The sequence below is a fragment of the Protopterus annectens genome, chromosome 3.part1, assembly GCF_019279795.1.
Source record: "Protopterus annectens isolate FY-2018-M chromosome 3.part1, PAN1.0, whole genome shotgun sequence".
Classification (NCBI taxonomy): Eukaryota; Metazoa; Chordata; order Ceratodontiformes; family Protopteridae; genus Protopterus; species Protopterus annectens.
Genome location: NC_056732.1, coordinates 1,822,081,403 through 1,822,103,188, shown reverse-complemented (window position 1 = coordinate 1,822,103,188; position 21,786 = coordinate 1,822,081,403). Strand labels below are relative to the sequence as shown.

The 21,786-nt window shown below is 39.3% G+C and overlaps 1 protein-coding gene across 1 annotated transcript in view; it reads left to right on the top strand.

The window, feature by feature from the left end:
* The window catches only part of LOC122798921 (zinc finger imprinted 3-like), a 144,602-nt gene that overhangs the window by 7,805 nt on the left and 115,011 nt on the right, over nucleotides 1-21,786 (top strand). Inside the window, exon 2 of the mRNA XM_044068011.1 lies at nucleotides 9,315-9,441. Coding sequence (XP_043923946.1) covers nucleotides 9,315-9,441 — 127 coding nt within the window. The remainder of the gene's footprint in view (nucleotides 1-9,314; nucleotides 9,442-21,786) is intronic.

Below are 21,786 nucleotides of genomic sequence, written 5' to 3'. Positions count from 1 at the left end.
GAGACAACACATCAGGTGTTTCCTAGCTACAGGTAGGAGTTTTGTGCATGTTCATCTAGAATCTCTGTTCTTTTAGGGACATGGTAGTTCTTAAATGTATTAAGGAAACTGAATACTATGTTGCAATTGTTCATAGTTTGTACAAATGCATGCTAATGTTCTTCTAGTTTATTTATGTGTTCTTATTAAGTTTTACATAATTTAAGATGCAAGGAATACCTTTCACAATGTTGATAAATTGATGCATAAGAAACTGATATACTTCTTGTTTTGAATCTAGCACCTTAGATGTATGATTAATTCTGCAGAGGAAGGTACTGTAATAGTGGCAGCAAGTAGTTTGCAGTCTCATCCTGGAATGTTAGTGGTTCTAGTCCTTTAAAAAATGCCAAAGGTATTTGTGAGCACTGGGAAAATTAGGACTCTGTTTGCATTATTGCAAGAAACAAATCTGAATGACCCTGAGCATTTCAAACTAGACATTTGGTATTATAAAGCCTCTGTGATGAAAGGAGATACTGCCAGCACAGCTAGCTGGAATTTTGTAAATAATTATATGTCATTGGTAAATATTGAAATGTTTAATGGAAGATGCTTATGTTACAAATGTATTAAAATTGCATGTCATGTGTATATCAAACTGCTTGTACAGACGTGCGTGTTGAAAAGGTATTTGCAAAGTGCTGTGTTTCAACTGTAACCACAGTGTGCCCTACTGGAAGAGAACAGAAATGTACATGCACTATTGTAACTGTTTAAATGTATATATTTTAACAGTGGAAACTGGAATACAGGAGGTTAACTTCAGTCCAGCAAACTTAAGAAAAATATCTGAAATTAAATTACTTTATAGGCTATGCAATAAAAAGGTTCTCTCTCACGTTTTCACTACAGTTAGAGACACAGAGTCTGTACTAGGAAGGTTTCTATATTGTCCTTGGAGTGAACTAACTGCTACTTTTGAAGCATGAAGGAATGCAATTGTTTTATGACTTCCATTATCTGCCAAAGATGTGAGGGAAAAGCCCTTGTCTGTATATTTTTACAGGTAGATGCTAAATATTGCCAGCTTCTAGCAGTGGGGGGTTTGGCCTGGGAACTAGAAGTCAGATGACCAGAAATGATGCAATTCTTCAAGCTATCCCAGCAGTAATATGTTTGATATTAATTTGAGAAGTCTTTTAGTGGGACAGAGCATTCTGTATTCTGTCTTGGACCTGACAAGTAGAAGATCCATTCACCACATCTGCTTTGCTCTAATTAAGTAAGTTTCTAGGGAACAGTATAGCTCTCTTGGATACAGTCAGGAATATAGTAAAGCTTAGTTTAAGTATTTTTCTTTATTTGTGGGAGTCTGTACTGCAGTATTATTTTAATACTTCCTGTGGTTTTAACTTTGATGTTATTGTGAATATATATTCAGTATTGAAAGAGTCAGACAAAAACAGTTGCAATATATAGAAAGGATAGAACAATAAAGCAGTTATTATTGAAGCCTAAAATTAATCAAGTTAGAAAAACTGGTGCTTTTAAATGTGGGAGATGTTCACAATGCCCATGTGTGCTAACAGTTAAGGAGGTTATGATTAACAGCAAAGAGTGCAAAGTAGTGGGATACTTTAGCTGTGACTCTAAGTGGGTGGTATATGTAGCTTGTTGCCAGGAATGCCCAGCATTTTATGTTGAGAAAACCATCAGAAAGTTTAAAGAAAGGATGCATGAACATTTAGGTGACATCAAGAATGGCAAAAATACCAATGCTTTAGCTAGACATATAAACGTTTGTCTAGAACATAGGTTTAACTTTATTGTAATAGAACAGGTTATTAAAGACAGTAGGGGGTACATCACTAAAGAATACTTGAACAAATGTGAACTAAAATGGCAACTTATTTTAGAAGCACTAAACCCACCAGGGTTAAATGAGTTCTGTTCAATTAACTCAGTTTTGAAATTAAGACATTTAGAAGTGTGATTTTAAACATAAACATATATAATTTTATGGTCAAACATGGGTGTGTGTGTATGTATATGTATGTATGTATATATATATATATATATGTATATATATATATATATATATATATATATATATATATATATATATATATATATATATATATATATATATACACATATACACATTTTTTTTTAATGTATACATAGTTTGTACAAATGCTTTTTGTAAAATCTTTTGGAAAAGACTTTTATTTATGTATTGTTGTTAGGAATGAATGTAGTTTTAAAATTTTTGATTGCAGTAAATCGGGGGGTGGGATTTACTGAACTAATTGGATGATTAGGGTTAAAGGGTGTGTGTAAAGGAAAAAAGTTGTTGCGTCTTTCGGCTTTTCCCGGTTAGGGGTTACCACAGTGGAACTCCGGTCCGCTAATAATTGGCAGTTGATTTTTACATGCCGAGTTGCCAGCCCTGACGCACAACCTTCAACGAAGGTACGCTCATTCACGCATGTCTCCTCGCAGAAAGCGCTCTAGCTGAGAATCGAACCGGACAGTTTCTTACTGTGAGGCGACAACGCTACCGCAACACCACCACCGTGGTACTGCTTGAAAATGAGTTCTGATGAAGTCTAGATGACGAAAACACTTAACTTTGTGGATTTGTACAATAAAGCAGTTGAAACATATAGAGTTGGTTGCTTTGGTTTCTCTGCAACAATGGTGTGAATTTTTGGTCGTGTATCTGCTTCTGTTACCAGTTGGTTTTATATTCAGTATTGTCTTGTTCTTTTAATATTAAATATATTTAACCCTTTCATTGTGGCTGATATGTGTAGAGATGTTTACATTTTGAGAGACTTGCATATTTATTTGGTGATACTGTGTGGGCCACTCCTAATAGCCTTGCTCTTTGTCAAACAACCATTTGTATTAGTATTAATATTACACAGTAAAATTGGACACCCTTTGTTAATGGCCCTAAAGTAGCTGATAAGGAGTGACTATTAGCAGTGAAAACTACCTTATAGTTTGGGCAGAAGGGGGCATAGCTAGTAAACCCGTGCCAGCCTTTTCCAGGTGTGTGTGTGTGTGTGTGTGTGTGTGTGTGTGTGTGTGTGTGTGTGTATAGATCAAACATCAAAGTGTGTGTGTGTCAGCTATTTGGGCATGGGCACAAACCACTAGTTGGACAGAAAGGGTGCTTGAGGTCTTGGTTTGGTCACTTAGCTGAGATATCAATGCTATAGCTGTGCCAGTGGGGAGTCTTATTGGGGACACCGAGAAAGAGGGAGAAACCAGCCCTGGACTGATTGTGCTCTTCAGGGAAATTGCACTTGATGCAGAGAGATGCATCTGGAAATACTGTGTGTGTATCTGTTATCCTCCCAGCGAATGTCCTCCACTGTTGCCAGTGGTGAGGACTGAGGCTACTTGATAACTTGTCCAGTGGTGGGCTGTCATAGCCTCAATGCCAGATAAGTTACTAATCAGCTTTTTGTATGTGGGATTCTAGCCTGTGATGAGCCGCTTACTGATGTACAAGGTATATGAGAATGGTAGCCTATGGTGAGCCGCTTACTGATGTATGTGGTATGTAGGAATGCTAGCCTGTAGTGAGCCACTTACAGATGTATGCAGTATGTGGGATTCTAGCATGTGATGAGCCACTTACTGATGTATGTGTTGTGTGGGATGCTAGCCTGTGGTGAGCTGTTACGGACATATGCAGTATATGGGATGCTAGCCTCCAGAATTAGTAAGTATAGGCATCTCTCATAAGTTGTCTCATAACTCAAAGGCCCGCTTAACTAAGGAGTAAAAGTGAAAATGTTTCACAGTATAGGCTAATGGTTAAGGTTTTTACCTCAGAGAGACAAGGTACAGGGTTTGATTCTCACCTTAGAAGGAAAATTAGCTAGGCTTAAAATAGGGCATCTAGATGAGTACTTACCTAGGAGCCTATAAGTACTTACAACACAAGTTAGAACACTTTCTTTGGAGGTTAGGGGTAGATATAATGATTAAGGTGTTTACCTTACAGACACAAGCTGTAATTTTCACCTTTGAATGTGAAATTGGCTAACCATAAAATGGTATACAAGGGCAGCTAGCCTAATAATTAACTATGAAGTATGACCCTATTATTTATTCACACTGAGCTGAATGGAGGAGGAGCACTAACCACAACTCTGATCTGTGATATATAACAATAAGTATCCTGTTTTTTTTTTTGCTTATTTTTACTAGTTATTGCTTATTATAACCGTTTATAGCACTTTTCATTGTATGCTGCTTACTATTTGTACTGTATTTTATTGCTATAAACTAATCTGTACAATAGTACTGAAATTGTTTGCCTTACAGGGCCTGTTAAATCACTTTTATTACTGTCACACTGCTTGTAAAGCTATTTTAGCTAGTTTCACTGTGTGAAAGGTATTAACTGGAAAGTTTCTCTATTTGTTAAGCATCTGTTTTTTGTTATGATTTCCTGCCAAGGAGTATAAAATATAACTGATTTGTTTGCAATTAAACACATTCTCTAGAGTCTCCTTGCTCCTTTATCTGTTTAAAACTTTCATTTAGTGTCTCACTGCTGTTTTTCTGTTGTGATAAACATTTCTGTAGTGTTTTCTGCCTATAATTGTGTAGCTAGTAGAAGTAGGATAGTTTTCCACCCTCCCTCCCATTGGTGTTTTGTTCTTATACTTGGTGGCTTTGCAGTTGCCCACCCCTACTGTAAATTTGATCTGGGACACTCCTCCCAGTCTAGTGTCATTAGCTCATTCTACCTTAGTTTCTAAACCTTGAATTATCATCTGTTCCTCCTTTCTCCCTTTTCATTTTACTAAAAAAAATATTGCTCACACTCAAGTGTGCTAGCTTGCACTGCATTTGAATTGTTTTTACTGCTGTTTTAACTCCTGCCTTTCCTGTAACTAGTCTAATTCTACCTCATACAGAGAGAACATTTAGGCCAATCCACTTAGTTTCTTAACCTTGAATTTTTTCTTCTGTTCCTCCTTTCTCCTTTTCTACTTTACTAAAAAAATAATATTGCTACACAGTCAATTGTGCTAGCTTGCATTGCATTTGAATTATTTTTACTGCTGTTTTAGCTGATTTTCTGTAAAAAAAAAAAAAAAAGTTCTAAGCTTGTTTCCTGCCTTTCCTGTAACTAGTCTAGTCCAGATACATATTTTCTGTATCCGGGACTGTTTGTAAGCTTCTGACCCCCCAAGCCTTTCTGTGTTGGAAGGAAGCCTTCCAGCTTATCAGTGGGAGTGATAAGCACTAGGTAGCCTATCTACCACAAGAGGAGTGGTTTCTGGCCAATAAATTGTAGTTTATTGGCCGTTTGGGTAGTCTTTCCATCCCTTTCAACATTCTGGTTTAAAAGCCCGTATTTGCACAGGTTTGCACTTGTTTAAGCTCTACACAGCTGCGCCAAGCTGAGGTAAAGTATTACTGGGGACAGAAAGTCTGCTTTTCAGTTTTTCCCTTAGATCTTGCTATATCTTTCTCTCTTGCCCTTCAAATAGCCTAATCGTTTGCACTTCAGCAGGTTTTTGTAGCAATTATTGTAGCACACCTAAGTGCCATCAGCACTAGTCATTCTTCACACAAATAGCTTCAGTACTTAGTAGTTATGATCTCCCCTCCTGGCATTATTAAAGGGTAGTTCCCTGTGATTTCTCCTATTAACCTGGTGCACTTGGGCATTCTGAGGCAGTGTAGCAACTGCCTCATGTACACAGACAACCCTCTTTTCTCACCTCCCAACACTCAGACTTGTGAGAGATGCACGTATATCACCAAATTGGAAGTTATGCACACTCCAACCAAGACTGGACTAGCTGGTCAAGAGGAGAAGGTCAAAACCTGCACCACACCACATGGACTTTGGACTCCTAAAAACAGAGGTGGCTAACTTCACGGCACCAATGCCAATGGAAAATAACTGCATGACTGCCAAATCATACACCAATGCACTGTACAAACATGTACATAAATGCATGGAACTAACCATACCCAACAGAACCAAGATGCTCTCTTCCAACAAAAGGAAGCCAATCTGGTCATCCCCTGCCATTAATAAACTCTACAACAGAAGGAAGAAACTGTTGCAGAAAAAGATGAAGTCCCAAGACTGGAAAAACTCTCTTATTAGCCTCAACAAAAAGGTTGAGATCCCTCATCAAATCTTCTAAAGCCAGCTTTGAAGGCAGAATTGTGGCAGACATTAAAAACAATCACTAAGCCTTCTATAGCTGTATCAATAACTTCCATGGCAATACTCACATTTGCTCTGAGATACTTCACAATGGTACCTCCTATACTGAGCCACAGACATTGCATATATACTGGCCAATAGATTCAGTGCCAACGTTACCCCTCTTCCCCCCTAAAGGACCAATCACAATACTGGAAGAATGCCAGGTACCCAGCATTACTGCAGCACAGGTTAAAGCTGCATTGTCCAAGGCCAAGAATACAGCTTCCATGGGACCTGATAATATCCCTGGCTGTGTTTTACATGAATTAAAAAGTGAATTGGCAGCACATCTGTGTGTCCTGTTCGGTTACAGCCTCACATCAGGCTTTGTGCCTACCGAATGGTGCACTGCTACAGTCATCCCTCTCCATAAATGGGGAGCAACAACAGACCCTGGGAATTATCGCCCCATTACCCTGATGAGTCTGATATTGTAAAGGTATGGCATGCATCATCATGGACCTGATTAACAAAGATATAGGAAATCTCAAAACTCTAGACCCCACACAATTTGGCTTTATGAAAGGGAGATCATGCCTGCTCAACCTGGTTGAATTCTTTGAGTCAGTCACCAGGGCTATTGATAAAGGTAAGACAGTTCATACAGTCTACCTTGATCTGGCCAAGGCCTCTGATACCAATCCTCACTCAGGAATTATTAATAAACTTGCCAAACTAGGCATCAACCCCTATATCACTAGGTGGATTGCAAACTGGCTCACAGATAGAACATACAGTGTGAAAGTAGCGAACTCCAAGTCAGACTGCTGACCAGTCATGAGTGGAGTCCCACAGGGATCGGTCCTGGGTCCTCTTGTTTGGCATCTGCTTCTCAGAAGTCCAGGGCAACACAAAGGGACTCTGGCTGACCAAGTTTGCAGATGACTGCAAGCTGGGAGCCATTATTAACTCCCCAAGTGATGCAGACATCCTACAAAAAGCCTCACTGAGACCAATGACTTGTGTCAAAACCATGGCCTTAGGCTTAATGCCAAAAAATGCGTCATCATCCCCTTTGGTAAAAGCTCAGTAGTTCCCACTAATTATCACATCAGTGGGAGCCCACTGAACACTGACGGCATTATAAGAGATTTGGGGAAGCAGGTTGACAGCAACCTCTCCTTCAACCACCACATTGTCACAATGGTCAGAAAGTCCTTCTATGTGGCACATCTCATTACCAAGGGTTTTGCATCCAGGAAGAAAGAGGTCATCGTCTCTCTCTACTCTTCCCTCATTAGACCAATCATAGAGTATAATGCCCCATTTGGTATGTACCTCATTAGACACCTGCAACAGCTGGAGAGGCCACAGAAGTACCTTACGAAGAGGATCCTAGGCAATAAACACATGTCCTACATGGACAGACTCAAAAGACTCCAGCTATTCTCTGTCTCATATCGCCTACTTAGAGGCGATCTCTGCTTGACTTACAAAGCCATGTCTGACCCAGCTCTGTTAGAAATGCTACATCTAAAGAAATCCCAATCCCTCCGCACCACACGCTCCAGAGACCTCAACCTCATTACTACAATCAACAGAACATGCTGGAGGGACAGGTTTGTCACCCAAAGACTGCCCATGCTCTGGAATACACTTCCCATACATGTCAAGCAGAGCACCTCACTGACCCTCTTCAAGAGATCTTGATAAGTAGATAGGTAATAGAAAGTTCACCCTGGGGATCACTCCAATGGCTGTACTTGATAGAGGCACTGAGGACTAATGTCGGGTGACACGATGCCAAGGCACTTCTATGAGCTAGGCTTGTAAAGGCTCCAGGCCATTAGTTTAGTACACACCTATGAAAAACTAATTCTGGTAGCATTTGTAAAGGTTTAGTCTCATTAATGTAGCACCTTGTAAACACTAAAGAATTCTGTTTAATACATTGTTATAATGTGTATATGTATAGAAATATGTAAATATATAACAATTTAGACAAACTAGGACAATGATTATCTCACATATTATAGAGTCATAGTTTTATAGATTGTTGCTTAGCTAATGACCCAGGAGGCATTTCTAAGCATAGCCAAGTTTTACCAAAAGAATAATGACATCCTGTATCCGAATAGGACATTGAGGGCCAGGCATTTGTAATCTACCTCTGTCCATAAGGGACATGGGTGCCAGGCCCACTGTAAATTTCCTATTCCCCATTCACTAGGATAGGTTGCTCATAGGTTAGGTAATAGGTGAATCAGCTTCACATGAACGGGAAGCCTATTCCATAGGAGGGGCAGAATCTGGGACACACATTTGTCTCCCCAGCATGTTCAGGTCCTTAGACCTTGTATTCTGGTACTGTTTAACTTATGAGTATGCAGGAGATTCATAAGAGTGGGGTTTTTAGATGCCTTGTAAGCCTGGCATAGATCACCCTTCAGCAGTCTACACGAGACTGAGTAAGGGAAAGGGTTTTAAGGCTCTGCAGAAGGCAGATTTGTTATGCCTTGTATTCTTTTTGTAAGGAAATTCTAAGGTCACTCTAGTTGTTGCATATGTCTGGTCCGGTACATACAGAAGAGAATATGAACCTATGAAATTATGATTAGTCTGATAAGGGCATAGTACAGTGGGAAAAAGCACCATAGTGTCAGTAATCAGTACACCTGTTGTGGGAACAGAACCATCCACCCTTTGCATCAGAAGCAAGTGTGCTATCTGTTGCGCCAGTGGCATAACATTATTTTTAATCATGAACATTACAACAAATACACTATTAACATACGACCTATTAATCTAATATTGTCATTATTCTAATATTTAAGCTACTGCCTTTACATTCTTTTGATAAACATTTCATTATACTATTATACATTCTATAATATTTTCACTGTGCAATGTTCGCTTGAAACTATGTTTTTATTGACTGTACTACAGTTTTAACTAAACATTTTACCACATACAGAATTGTTTCTTCATGAAATAAAATTGCCGTATACAAACTGTGTATTGCTTTTTAGAGTACAGCATACAAATCAGATATTTCACTTTTTGCATTAAATATTTCAGATTTAACTGTCTGTACAGTGCAACAAGTAACAAGCAAACCAATTATTTGTGTTTTCAGGTGCCAGAAGGTTTTGAAGATGTTGCTGTTGGATTTTCAAGAGAGGAGTGGGACCTACTGGGTGACCAGGAGAAAGAGCTGCACAGGGAGGTGATGGTACAGAACTATGAGAACATGATTTCTGTAGGTAAGGTAATCGTATCAGCTCTATCATTATCTGAGGCTATATTTACTTTTATAATTTTGAAACTGCTGTTATGTGTAAAGAAAATTTAAAGCAGTTCAGAGATACTTTTGTTCCCTTCTCAAAAGTGTAGCAAACTTGACTGATCTTAAGCCATTTGTTTGCATCTATTTATCCAATCTTTGATAATCAGTGATTATGATACAGTGGCACTCCACTTTGCAGCTAAGCAATAGGCTTTAAAGTTTTGTTAGAATACTGAACTAGCCTGACTGTTTGGTAATGGTCCACTGATATCCTTAACTCTTCCTGTTAAAAGAAATAAAATGTATGTATTAACCACACAGTTCGACTTCGTCAAGGGCAGATCATGCCTCCTGAACCTGGTGGATTTCTTTGAGACAGTTACTCAGGCTATAGATAAGGGAAATGAGGTACACACAGTTTACCTTGACCTTGCTAAAGAATTTGACACCATTCCCCATTCAGGTATTATTGATAAGCTCACCAGCCTGGGCATAAACCCTTACGTCACAAGATGGATCACAAAATGGCAGACAAAGACCCTTGCAGGATGGCTCATATACAACAGACAAAGACCCTTGCAGGGTGGCTCATATACAACAGACAAGGACCCTTGGAGTATGGCTCATATACAACATACAAGGACCCTTGCAGGGTGGCTCATATACAACATACAAAGACCCTTGCAGGGTGGCTCATATACAACAGAAAAGGACCCTTGCAGGGTGGCTCATATACAACAGACAAAGACCCTTGCACGGTGGCTCATGTACAACAGACAAGGACCCTTGCAGGGTGGCTCATATACAACAGACAAGGACCCTTGCAGGGTGGCTCATATACAACATACAAAGACCCTTGCAGGGTGGCTCATATACAACATACAAGGACCCTTGCAGGGTGGCTCATATACAACAGACAAGGACCCTTGCAGGGTGGCTCATATACAACAGACAAGGACCCTTGCAGGGTGGCTCATATACAACAGACAAAGACCCTTGCAGGGTGGCTCATATACAACATACAAAGACCCTTGCAGGGTGGCTCATATACAACAGACAAGGACCCTTGCAGGGTGGCTCATATACAACAGACAAGGACCCTTGCAGGGTGGCTCATATACAACAGACAAGGACCCTTGCAGGGTGGCTCATATACAACAGACAAGGACCCTTGCAGGGTGGCTCATATACAACAAACAAGGACCCTTGCAGGGTGGCTCATATACAACAGACAAGGACCTTTGCAGGGTGGCTCATGTACTACAGACAAAGACCCTTGCAGGGTGGCTCATATACAACAGACAAGGACCCTTGCAGGGTGGCTCATATAGCCCAGCTGCCAGACCAGTAAGGAGTACTCAGCTAACCACTGAGGGAGGGACGGTTGAATTGGTCGGAAGAAGACGGCACGGTTTTATCATTCTGTTAAGTGCATAACTTTCATATGTGATGTTGTCTTTTCCATCTGGCTTCAACCTGTGGGGCAGAGCCTCCAGCCAGAAATAACCCATGGGAGTCCCTATTAGAGAACATTTCCACAAATTGGTGCGACTAAATGAAGATCTTGACCTAGACTGAACATCAGTTTGTAATGTGAGACAAAGGTATGAGCACTAGACCTGGTAGTGAAGCCTGTGAGAAAAAGGCAGTCAATGTAGCCACTGCTCTAGTTGAATGACATCTTGGCTTTGTAAGTAAGGATATTCACTTCAAGGAATTCACAAAGGAGACATAGTTGGACAGCCATTTGGATAGGGTCATTTTGGACACAGGCTTCTATGAGTCTCAACTTAAAAGAGGAAAGAAAATGTTGGTCAGATTTTCTTAAACTTATAGTTGCATCCAAATAAAATCTAAGTTGACTATGTACATCTGAACAATGAAGCAAATACTCTTCCTTTTTAGTGAAATTTGGAAAGAAGACTGATAAGTGAATCGGCTAGTTCAAAGTAGACTTCAAGATGAGCTTGGCCTTATAAAAAATTAAGTAAGGGGGAACAGTAGATAGTGCTTGCAGCTCAGATACTCTTCTGGCAGATGTAACAGTCACAAGAAAAAGAGTCCATCATGAAAACAACTTTAGAGATATCATAGCTGAAGGTTCAAAAGGAGGACCATCGAATTGGAAATGGCAGCCAGTTGCACCTTAATGGTAGAATATCTCAAACCAGAATGAAAAAGACCAGCCAAAAGTCTATGCTAGCATCCAAAGGGACCAAAGAAGAATCTAGGCTTTTGAGGCCCGATAAATTTTTCCACTTGTTTGCATATACTTTACTAGTGGGAGGGCTTCTGGGAAGAAGAAAGAATAGAATATGTATCACTCTTTTAGAAAGCTTGGGATTCCTGTCCATCACAGGAATTGGAGAAGCCATGCATTAAGTTGAGGGAACAGAGACTGGGCAGAGGCATCCCTTGGTTGGGAGATCAGACCTGGGAGCAGATTTAGCACCCAGGGACAGGGATAGGTTAGGCCAGAGAAAGGGAAACCATACTTGTTGAAGCCACAATGGGGCAATTAGGCTGTGCAGTGGGCTACCTTCTGAAGAAACTTGATTATCAAGGGCATCTGAGGATAGATGTACAGGAGATCCAAGAAGAGCCAAGATTACAGGAAAGCATCCCTGAATAGCTGTCCCTCAGGTGGAATTGGGCAAAAAAAAACTGCTGCACTTCGTTTTGGATGGGATGGCAAAAAGATAGCAGGAGGGGGTGCCCCAGCAGCTGAAAATTTGAGCTGCTACCTTTGGGTTCAGGGACCATTCATGAGGCTGGAGAATGTTCCTGCACAAACTGTCCCCTAGAATGTTATATTTCTGTGGGATGTGCATTGCATTCGGAAACCACTGAGAGGATATCACCCATTGCCAAGCCTTCATGGCATCTCAACATGGGGGTGGGAGAGTGTTCCCCTTGTTTGTTTAAGTACCAAACCACAGACGCGTTGTCTGTTTGAGTGGCTGTCACACCCTTGGAGAGAAGGCCTGCTCTGCCAGAAGGACTGTTCTCACCTCCAAGACGTTGATGTGAAGTTTGACCTTGAAGCTCGACCAGGTCCCTTGACTGTTTTCCATGCAAAATGCCTCCCCCCACCCCAGAAGGGAAACGTCTGTAGTGACTGTGGCCTGGGGATGTGGGAAAGTATGAAAGGTCACGCTGTACTGACCAGTTGTGTGTCCAACCACCAAAGAATTTGGAGGTAACAAATGGTCATCAGGGAAACTGGAAAATCCATAGGATGTGCAAGATAAGACCTCCTAAGCTACTAGAGTCCACTGCAATACCCTCATATGAAGGAACTAGATAGAAAAAGACAGACAGAAGTTGCTATATGCCAAGAAGCCATAGAACCACAGCAGCTGGTGGTTTGGGGACCTGAAAAAATGTTGGAAGCCTGCCAGCGAAGTAAAGTTATTCAGGTAACAAGAGACTAGCTAACTGAAAGACTGCATCCAAATGGCAGCCTATAAATTCCAACACGTACATGTTCCAGGCTGGGCTTTTATTGATTCACAGTAATGCCTAAGGACATGTATAGAACTGGAGTAAGGAGTCTTGAGCCTTAAGAAGAGACGTTTTCAATGAAGCAGTGAAGAACAAATCATCCAGTTCAGAAACATCTGGAATCCCTGCAACCTAGGCCAGGCTGCCATTACCACCATGCATATGGTGAACACCTTGGGAGATGTGGTGAGGCATTTTCCCTATATGCAGCCATAGAGTCCTACTTCTGTATCTGTTTAGTCGTCTGTATAGCAGAGCATATCTGAGATGATGTTTGGCTAGTTTTAGCTTCCCATCTATATCTGTCTTCATCATAGCATTCATCGGTTCCCTCCTGAGCCTCTACAACAAGCATCTCTAAATCATTTTTTTGTACTGACTTCTTTAATCATTCTGATTCTGAGAGTTTTTTGTGGTATATAATTAACTTTTTTGCCATTCTCTGTCTGTACACAGACTAGTGGCCTTTTCTGATGGTGTATTTTGGCAAGACTCTGTATGAGATTTGTGCATACTTTCTACTCGGATGTGAATCTTAGTGCCTCTGAGGTTTCCAACACTATAGCTTTTAAGGCTATGTAGTTCCAGCTTATTGTTTGGTTGTAAATTGTCATAGTGTAAATGGTTTCCCTTAAAACAAATAAACACTTCCTTACTGCTCCAGCATTCCGTGAATGGTCTCAGTATTCAAAAGCTGTTTAACAGTTATTAAACATTCAATACGCCGGTGTAATACATATAAATATAATTTATTTATTTGTTAATATGAAAGTGCTAAGATCTGAATGTATTACACTGGCATATTGGATGTTTGATAACTGTTAAACAGCTTTTGAATATTTAGGCCATTCACAGAACACTGGAGGAGTATGGAAGTGTTTATTTGACATACTGTTCCTCTCACAATTTCAAGTTGTGGAAGGTCTTGGCAAAGTATTGTATCATTAGTTGGGTGCAGTCCAAAATGTTAAATAAAATTTCATTGACTCAGGATTGATCAAAAAATATAGAACATCCAGATTAACTGCTGGGCAAACACTGCAAGAAAACTATCATGGTAGAGCCTACTTTGCTGATACAGTGTTTTGTGATTAAGTGAAACATGCTTAGTGTTTTCATACAGCATTTGTGTCACTCAAGATTTGCAAATATAATTCACGGATTAAGTTAGGCATTGAGGTAACTGGATGGAAGATCTTTGCATAGAAGAGTTTGCATTTCCATTCGGGTTATGGGGTATTTTCTCTTGCCCCTGTACATGTGCACAAATCGTATCTATATCAGAACATCGAAGTTCTAGAACTTTGAATGTTCTAATATCGACCTGTTTTGAGCGAACGCTAAAAATAGCGAAGCTGCAGAACACTGAATTCTTTCCTAGGGAAAGAATTCAGTTGGCCGGTTCTGTGGCTTCGCTATTTTCAGCACTGTGGTGGAAATTTACGGGTCGGGTTCAGGTTAGTGTGCAATTGTGTGGTTGTTAGGATTAGAGCGCGGGTTAGGTGACCTAGGGTTAGGTGAATTAGGGTTAGGGGCGGGTTAAGTGAGTTAGGGTTAGGGCACGGGTTAGGTGAGTTAGGGTTAGGGGGTGGGTTAAGTGAGTTAGGGTTAGGGCACAGGTTAGGTGAGTATGCGATAGTGACGGACCTTAGAGTTAGGGTATGGGTTAAAGTAAGTGGATAGATAGTAGTGTATGTATAGTTTAGTGTAGGGTTAGTTGTAGGATTATAAGTGTGTGTGTGTGTGTGTGTGTGTGTGTGTGTGTGTATTGATGTTTTTTAGGTGTGCTTGTGTTGTGTGTATGTGTTTCGGAATAGCAAATTTTTTCCCAAGGAAAAAATATGCTGTTCTGAATGTTCAATATTATGTGGTTTAGATATTTTAGGTTCGATGAAATAGTGTTCGCTATTTTCATCTTTCGATAACGTGATATAAATGCCACAAATCATTGTAATTCCTTTGTTTCCACAATTACAGTACATCTGATAAGCTTAACAGTAGCAGAATGGGAGAAAGCCACTTCCACTGTGTTGGTACTTACCATTTCAAGTGTGATTTACCCAACAACAGGTTAGCTACTGTTTATGTTTTTGCAGGCATAACATACATATCACTTAGCTATGTGCCACTTTCTAGGACATTTAAAACAAATTATCTCAATTGGTAATGCTTTTCATTTCTTTGTAAACCAAGATGCACATCTATGTGATTTCTTAGTATTATTTTTTAGTGTAAGCAATCAGTTAACAATTGCTCTACTGAACAACTAGTTATTTAGAACATATAAGATGACTCTGGGCTACCCAATTTTTTAGTTATTAGAGGATTCCAATTTAAATCTACCTATAGCTAGAATTTCTAATATTTTGTTTATGTTTTTCATGCTGGGTTGTATTCACAATTTAAAAATATAAATTAAGATTGCCATTTTGTGACCTTAGTGGTCACTTTGATATACACACTTAAACAGCTGTTCCTTCAGTACCTGTTTCTGCCTGAAGACTGCGTATTACCCTTCTATTCCATTGCCCCTAAGATATTTTGTAGGTTAGACAGATGCATGCCTATCTTCTCCCATAATGTTCAGAGCTAGGGTTACCACCTGTCCCACTTTGCGAGGGACAGTCCCTCTTTAGGCAGTTGTGTCCTGCGAAAAAAATCAAAAAATAGCAAATGTCCTGAGATTTCAGGACAAAAATATTTCCTAAGTTTTCTTTAATAGTTGCATAAAACAGTTATTTTATATATGAGACTTCTATATGGAATGTGAAGTAGCTGAAGTAGCATAAGCAATTCAAATGTTACTAGAATAAGCTTTTATTTGTGCAAAAAAGTAAAGTTCTGTACTATGCACGGCTGTAGGTATGTTTCATCCTGGAAAATCTGACATTTCTACAGAACATGTCCCACTTAGCGCATTTGAAAAGGTGGCAACCCTATTCAGAGCCTGGCCAGCAGTTGCTGTATTACACATGCATTACAAATGTGTCCTCTTACTGCTAGGACTCTGTTTGGTATTTACTAAGTGTACTTCTAGTGTTGACACCTTTACAATAGCCAATACATATGTGGGTGTGGTCATGGGTAGGGGAGTGGTCAATGACAGTATGATGTTATATAGAAAAAGCATACTAAAATCCCATTCATAACAATTTAAAGTGTTACACCTATAACAGTAAAAATGATAAGCCTCACTGGAAAACACTTATGTACACATTACAGACATTCTAATATTCCAGTACATTATTTTATACTTGCTTACTACATTGTACAGGAAAAACTGATGAACTTAGGCTTTTAGTAGTGTAACATTCCAAAGCCATTAACACTGGTAAAAAAATTCTTAAAAACTGTATGAAACGGCCACAATGTATGTAAAATCCATACGCAACATGCTTTTGTACCTCTAAACACAGAAAAAATGTATATGACATACTTTGGCCATTAATAATTACCGCTTGCATGTTGTACCCAAAACAGTCACTATAAAATCTATTTGCAATGCCCAATGCACCCAGTTTACCTCATGAACACAACATAATAAATTGAGTTTTAAAAATGTTAGCACTGAAAAACTGTTGTACCTACCACTACAGTGCAGAATAAGACCACCACAGTGCTTAATTAGCTGCTGGCTAGCTGGTAGGCTTTCTTCAGGGCTGGCTTGTGGGCTAGCTGGTGTCCTTCTGGGTTGGTGGGCTGCCTATCTCCTGGGCTGGTGGTCTGTCTTCCTTGTGGGCTGTCTATGTTGTAGGCTGGTGGGTTGCTTTCCTTATGGGCTGCTTTCCTTGTAGTTTGGCTTCTTTCTGGGCCTGTGGACTGGCTGGATGTCTTCCTTCTGGGCCTGTGGGCTGGCTGGATGTCTTCCTTCTGGGCCTGGTGGGCTGGATGGATAGCTGGCTTGTTTGCCTCTTCACTGGCTGGCTGGCTGGCTCCTCACTGGTATTAAAATAACTTCAGATAATTTCCTCCAAGGCTGTAGAAACAAGTGCTTCTATAGCCATGGGGCTTTGTAGGGCATTTCCTTGTGTAAGTACCACCTTGTCTACAGACTACAGCCAGTTGCTGCATGGTTATGAGCAGATGGACCTAATAGGGAGCAACTCTCCCTGCAGTTCCAGGTTGGTGATGTAAATGAATCACTGTACAGTTTTTATGGTGATCCTTTGTGACTTGGGGAAAGCTGGACTTTGTACTACAGGTGACTGGATTGAGAACCCCAAAACTTATGTCCCACTGATAGTGGGACTGGTGGAAACCTTATGTACTTCACCTGAGTAACTTTTGCATAATTTTGCATTTTATGCATTTTTCATAATTCCTGCTTTCGTTAGTTGTGTTGTCATACGTTCTCCAAATGTTTCGTTTTTTTTACATACCTTTATGGGAATGGACCCCATTCCTAAGTCAGGGTAGGGTTAGAGTTCATAAATTTAACATTGTTTCAGTTTTTGTTAGTTAAGCGTGCTTTTCTCAGGCACCTGCAGTATGCTCAAAATTGACTCCACTTGCATTTCATATGGGATTGCATGCATTGGTAGCATGTTTAAGTATAATTGTACATTTTTTTATTATACCTGTTACTCCTACTACTACCAGAACTGTCTGGGTTTCTTTCTTCCACTTTGCTCCAGTTTCTGCCTGCAAATCCTGGTGTTATAAAACTCTGTGCCTCTCTATATGGAAGACCCTGTAATCACTGGGTGTAGCAATTTCAGTGATCAACACTACTTATGTCTGTTTTCTTGAACTGCTATATTTGGTTTTCTTGCATCTGTTTTTGGACTGTTGGTAATGGGTGTTGTCATGTGGTATAAACATCGTTCTTGTCCATAATGCTTTGTGGTTCATATTTCCAATACTGCTTAGCTATTTCTATATTGTAGTGTTTGCACAATCCCCAGTTCAACAGTCTTGTCGTATTATTGTGCCTTTCAGTATACAGATTCCTTAACCATGAGTGTGTTGCACCCAGCAACAAGATGTGTAACTGTCTCCAGTTCTGTTTTACAGAGCCTGCATATGTCAGTATCTCCCACTTTGCAGTGGACTTTGTAAACCAGTGTGTATGAAGCCCACTATCTTGGGCTGCATTATTAGCCTTTTATCTTTTAGTTTAGTTTACCTCTTCTTAACCATTCCTGCATCAAATATTGGTCAACATGAGGTTGTTTCACAAGTTTTTTATATTTGCCTCTACATTTATGCACTTTCCAATTTTCTTTCCCTCTCTTCTGATCCTTTTCTTTATATTCTGTTTTTTTTAATTCAGTTACTGTCCGATTTTTGTCATTCCTCTGGTTTGAAGTCCATTCTTACTTTATTAAGAAATGCTTCTGCTAAACGAAGTAAATATGTCATCCTAAACTATTAACTTCTGTTCATGCTTTAAAACTTTCACTTTGTTTGGATCTGGTGAGATAAGTAGATTTGTATGCAATTCTATGACTGCATATCTGTACTTGTATCAGTGTCAAGGAGGCCTATTCCTTCGGAGGAAAGAATATAACAATCTTAGAATACACTATTTTTATATATCATTTGATACATTTGATAAGCATGAAGCAGTAGATCCAGTTGATTTAATACTTTTTGGGGCCAGGCAGTCACGCTGGAAGATAGAACAGAAAGAGCAAATTGATTTACAGTTCAGGCTTTATTCCTAAAAGTCAGTTTAGGTTTCACTATTAGCTTTAGTCTTCTGTATTATTCCATATGGAACTTTATTCTTATTTCTTCATGTTTTATGGTTTATCCTTCATCTTTTCCCAAATATTGATATACCCTCCTACGGAAATTTCTTTGTCACACATTCCTGTCCCAGTTTGACATTTTTTCTTGGTGCTGCAGCTTTCCTTTTTTAAAATTATGCTTTTATACATTTATCAATAACAAATGTCATTCTTATATCACCTGAATACATTTTTTTTAACTATTTATTATTGTACTTTCAGCTCCTGATCTGATGAACAATTTTAAATCATCCACAGAAATTAAATGATATGTTTTTAAACAACGTTGGTTTCTGTGAGTTAAACTGTAAGGTTGCCCTAAGCTGTTACGTAAACAGCTTAATGGGTTAAGGGCAAGACAAATTATCACCTTGGAATATTCCCCCTTTAAATTTTATCCTTGAGATAGCTATTTGCTCTTTGTCATAGCTTAACTGCAAAGTGGTTTGCCACTCTTTCATAGTCACTGCAGTGTAACTGGAGGTATGATGGGAAAGAAAGAAGTAACTGGGAACATATGTTTTGGGACTGTAATGATTTGGCAGACGTCAAAATTTCCCTGCAGAGTACACTGTCAGGAATACTGGGTAAGCAAATGAGTGTAACTAAGGAAATTCATTAATTTATGTATGTATGTTTCTTTTGAACTCTGAAACAAGATCTGAATTGCCTAGATGTAATAAGTTCTTGTCTTGTTAGGTTCAATTCTGATGTCTGCCTTACAAAAATACTAGAAAATGGAAATCCAAGTCTAAACCAACTGTATTTAAAGTATTGAATATTTTAACAATTAAAAACGAAGTGGGTGAGATCTTCAGAAAAGTGTAAGCGCATACTGCATAGAAAAAATAACAATTGTGGGAACAATGCATGCAGAATAATGTTTTGTAGGAGGAGTGAGGTTTAAGGCAAGGAAGAAATTGAGCAATTTAAGTAATGATGGATTGATTATAGGTTTACAAAAGAATCAACATATGCGAAGTATAATGTTTGTAGATAGGGACGTATTAATACTATTTATTTTATTTTATATATGTACGTTTGCCTATGTCATAACTGATAAATCAATAAAGGTGCTAAAAATAAATAAATAGGTGACAGATACATTACACAGTGCCATATAAGATTGTGGAATTAACTGCACTTTATAAGGAGATGTCAGTGATTAACTTCAAGAGTAATTTTGATAAATATACAGGAAGGAGAAAATGTAAAAATGAGTTAAAGCAATGAAGTGATGTGAAAGTAATTAGGTCATAAGCCTGACAATCTAACCTAACTGCTAAGTGTAGAAGGCTGTCACTGATTATAAAATGTATAGGTAGATTAATAAGTAGTTTCACTATGCCATTCAGTATTTAAGTTTGCATATTGAAGACATTCATGATGGGTATGTGGACATGTTTAACTGGTGTGTATGATGGGTGCGTGGACATGTTTAACTAGTGTGTATGATGGGTGCGTGGACATGTTTAACTGGTGTGTATGATGGGTGCGTGGACATGTTTAGTGTGTATGATGGGTGCGTGGACATGTTTAACTGGTGTGTATGATGGGTGCGTGGGCATGTTTAAGTGGTGTGTATGATGGGTGCGTGGACATGTTTAACTGGTGTGTATGATGGGTGCATGGACATGTTTAACTGGTGTGTATGATGGGTGCGTGGGCATGTTTAACTGGTGTGTATGATGGGTGCGTGGGCATGTTTAACTGGTGTGTATGATGGGTGCGTGGACATGTTTAACTGGTGTGTATGATGGGTGCGTGGACATGTTTAACTGGTGTGTATGATGGGTGCGTGGACATATTTAACTGGTGTGTATGATGGGTGCGTGGACATGTTTAACTGGTGTGTATGATGGGTGCGTGGACATATTTAACTGGTGTGTATGATGGGTGTGTGGACATGTTTAACTGGTGTGTATGATGGGTGCGTGGGCATGTTTAACTGGTGTGTATGATGGGTATGTGGACATGTTTAACTGGTGTGTATGATGGGTGCGTGGACATGTTTAACTGGTGTGTATGATGGGTGCGTGGACATGTTTAACTGGTGTGTATGATGGGTGCGTGGACATGTTTAACTGGTGTGTATGATGGGTGCGTGGACATGTTTAACTGGTGTGTATGATGGGTGCGTGGACATATTCAACTGGTGTGTATGATGGGTGTGTGGACATGTTTAACTGGTGTGTATGATGGGTGCGTGGACATGTTTAACTGGTGTGTATACGTTTACCAGGTAGACAGAGATGGAACTGCTGCCTGTTACTAAGTAATCTAGATGGTCTGGATTAACCTGAGCTAAGAAAGGCTCACATAAAGAAGAGAGTCAGGAATATTAACATGATAAAACCTGTAGTTCATCACTGTTAACCTGATTTTTATGTTACATCAAGTACTTGATGAGCCAGATTTCAAGATAGGAATTATAATACAGAAGAGAAATGTGGAATAATACGAAAAGTAAGAAAATAGGTTTAGTGGCTCAGTCTTAACTGCACAGATACAAGGTACACGGTTTGATTCTGACCTCTGATTTTTAGATAAGCTTAAAACAGTCTGCACGGCGATAACCTAGTATTTACCTAGGAATCTAAGAAAAAAAAACATGGCATATCAAGGTAATAAAGAATGTTTTCTCTTTGCTTGCAAGAGAGCATAGAAATGCAGAAGGCTATCAAATAAGGGAAGACAGACACACAAAGGTTATGATATGCAGGATTTTGTTTAGAGATTACTTTAGGAAAACCATCCAGTAAAATTGGAAAGAAAGTAAAAAGTTATCAAGAGAATTTGTGGAGTATGGAAGGCTGTGATGGAGAAGAAGACAAGACATTGAAAATATTTTCATTCAACCCAAAAGGGTTTAAGGGTTTTTGAAATAAAGCATTAGCAATTGTAAGTTCTGAATGGCTTAAGAATCAGAGTACATAAAATGTAAAACTTGGGGTATATAATGATGTGAGTGCCAAAAAACATATTTTTTTACTAATATATGAAAAATATAGGCAGATAGCTTTATGGCTATTTTATATAATAAAAATGTTTTATGATATAAAAAATGTAGGGTGTATCTTATGTGT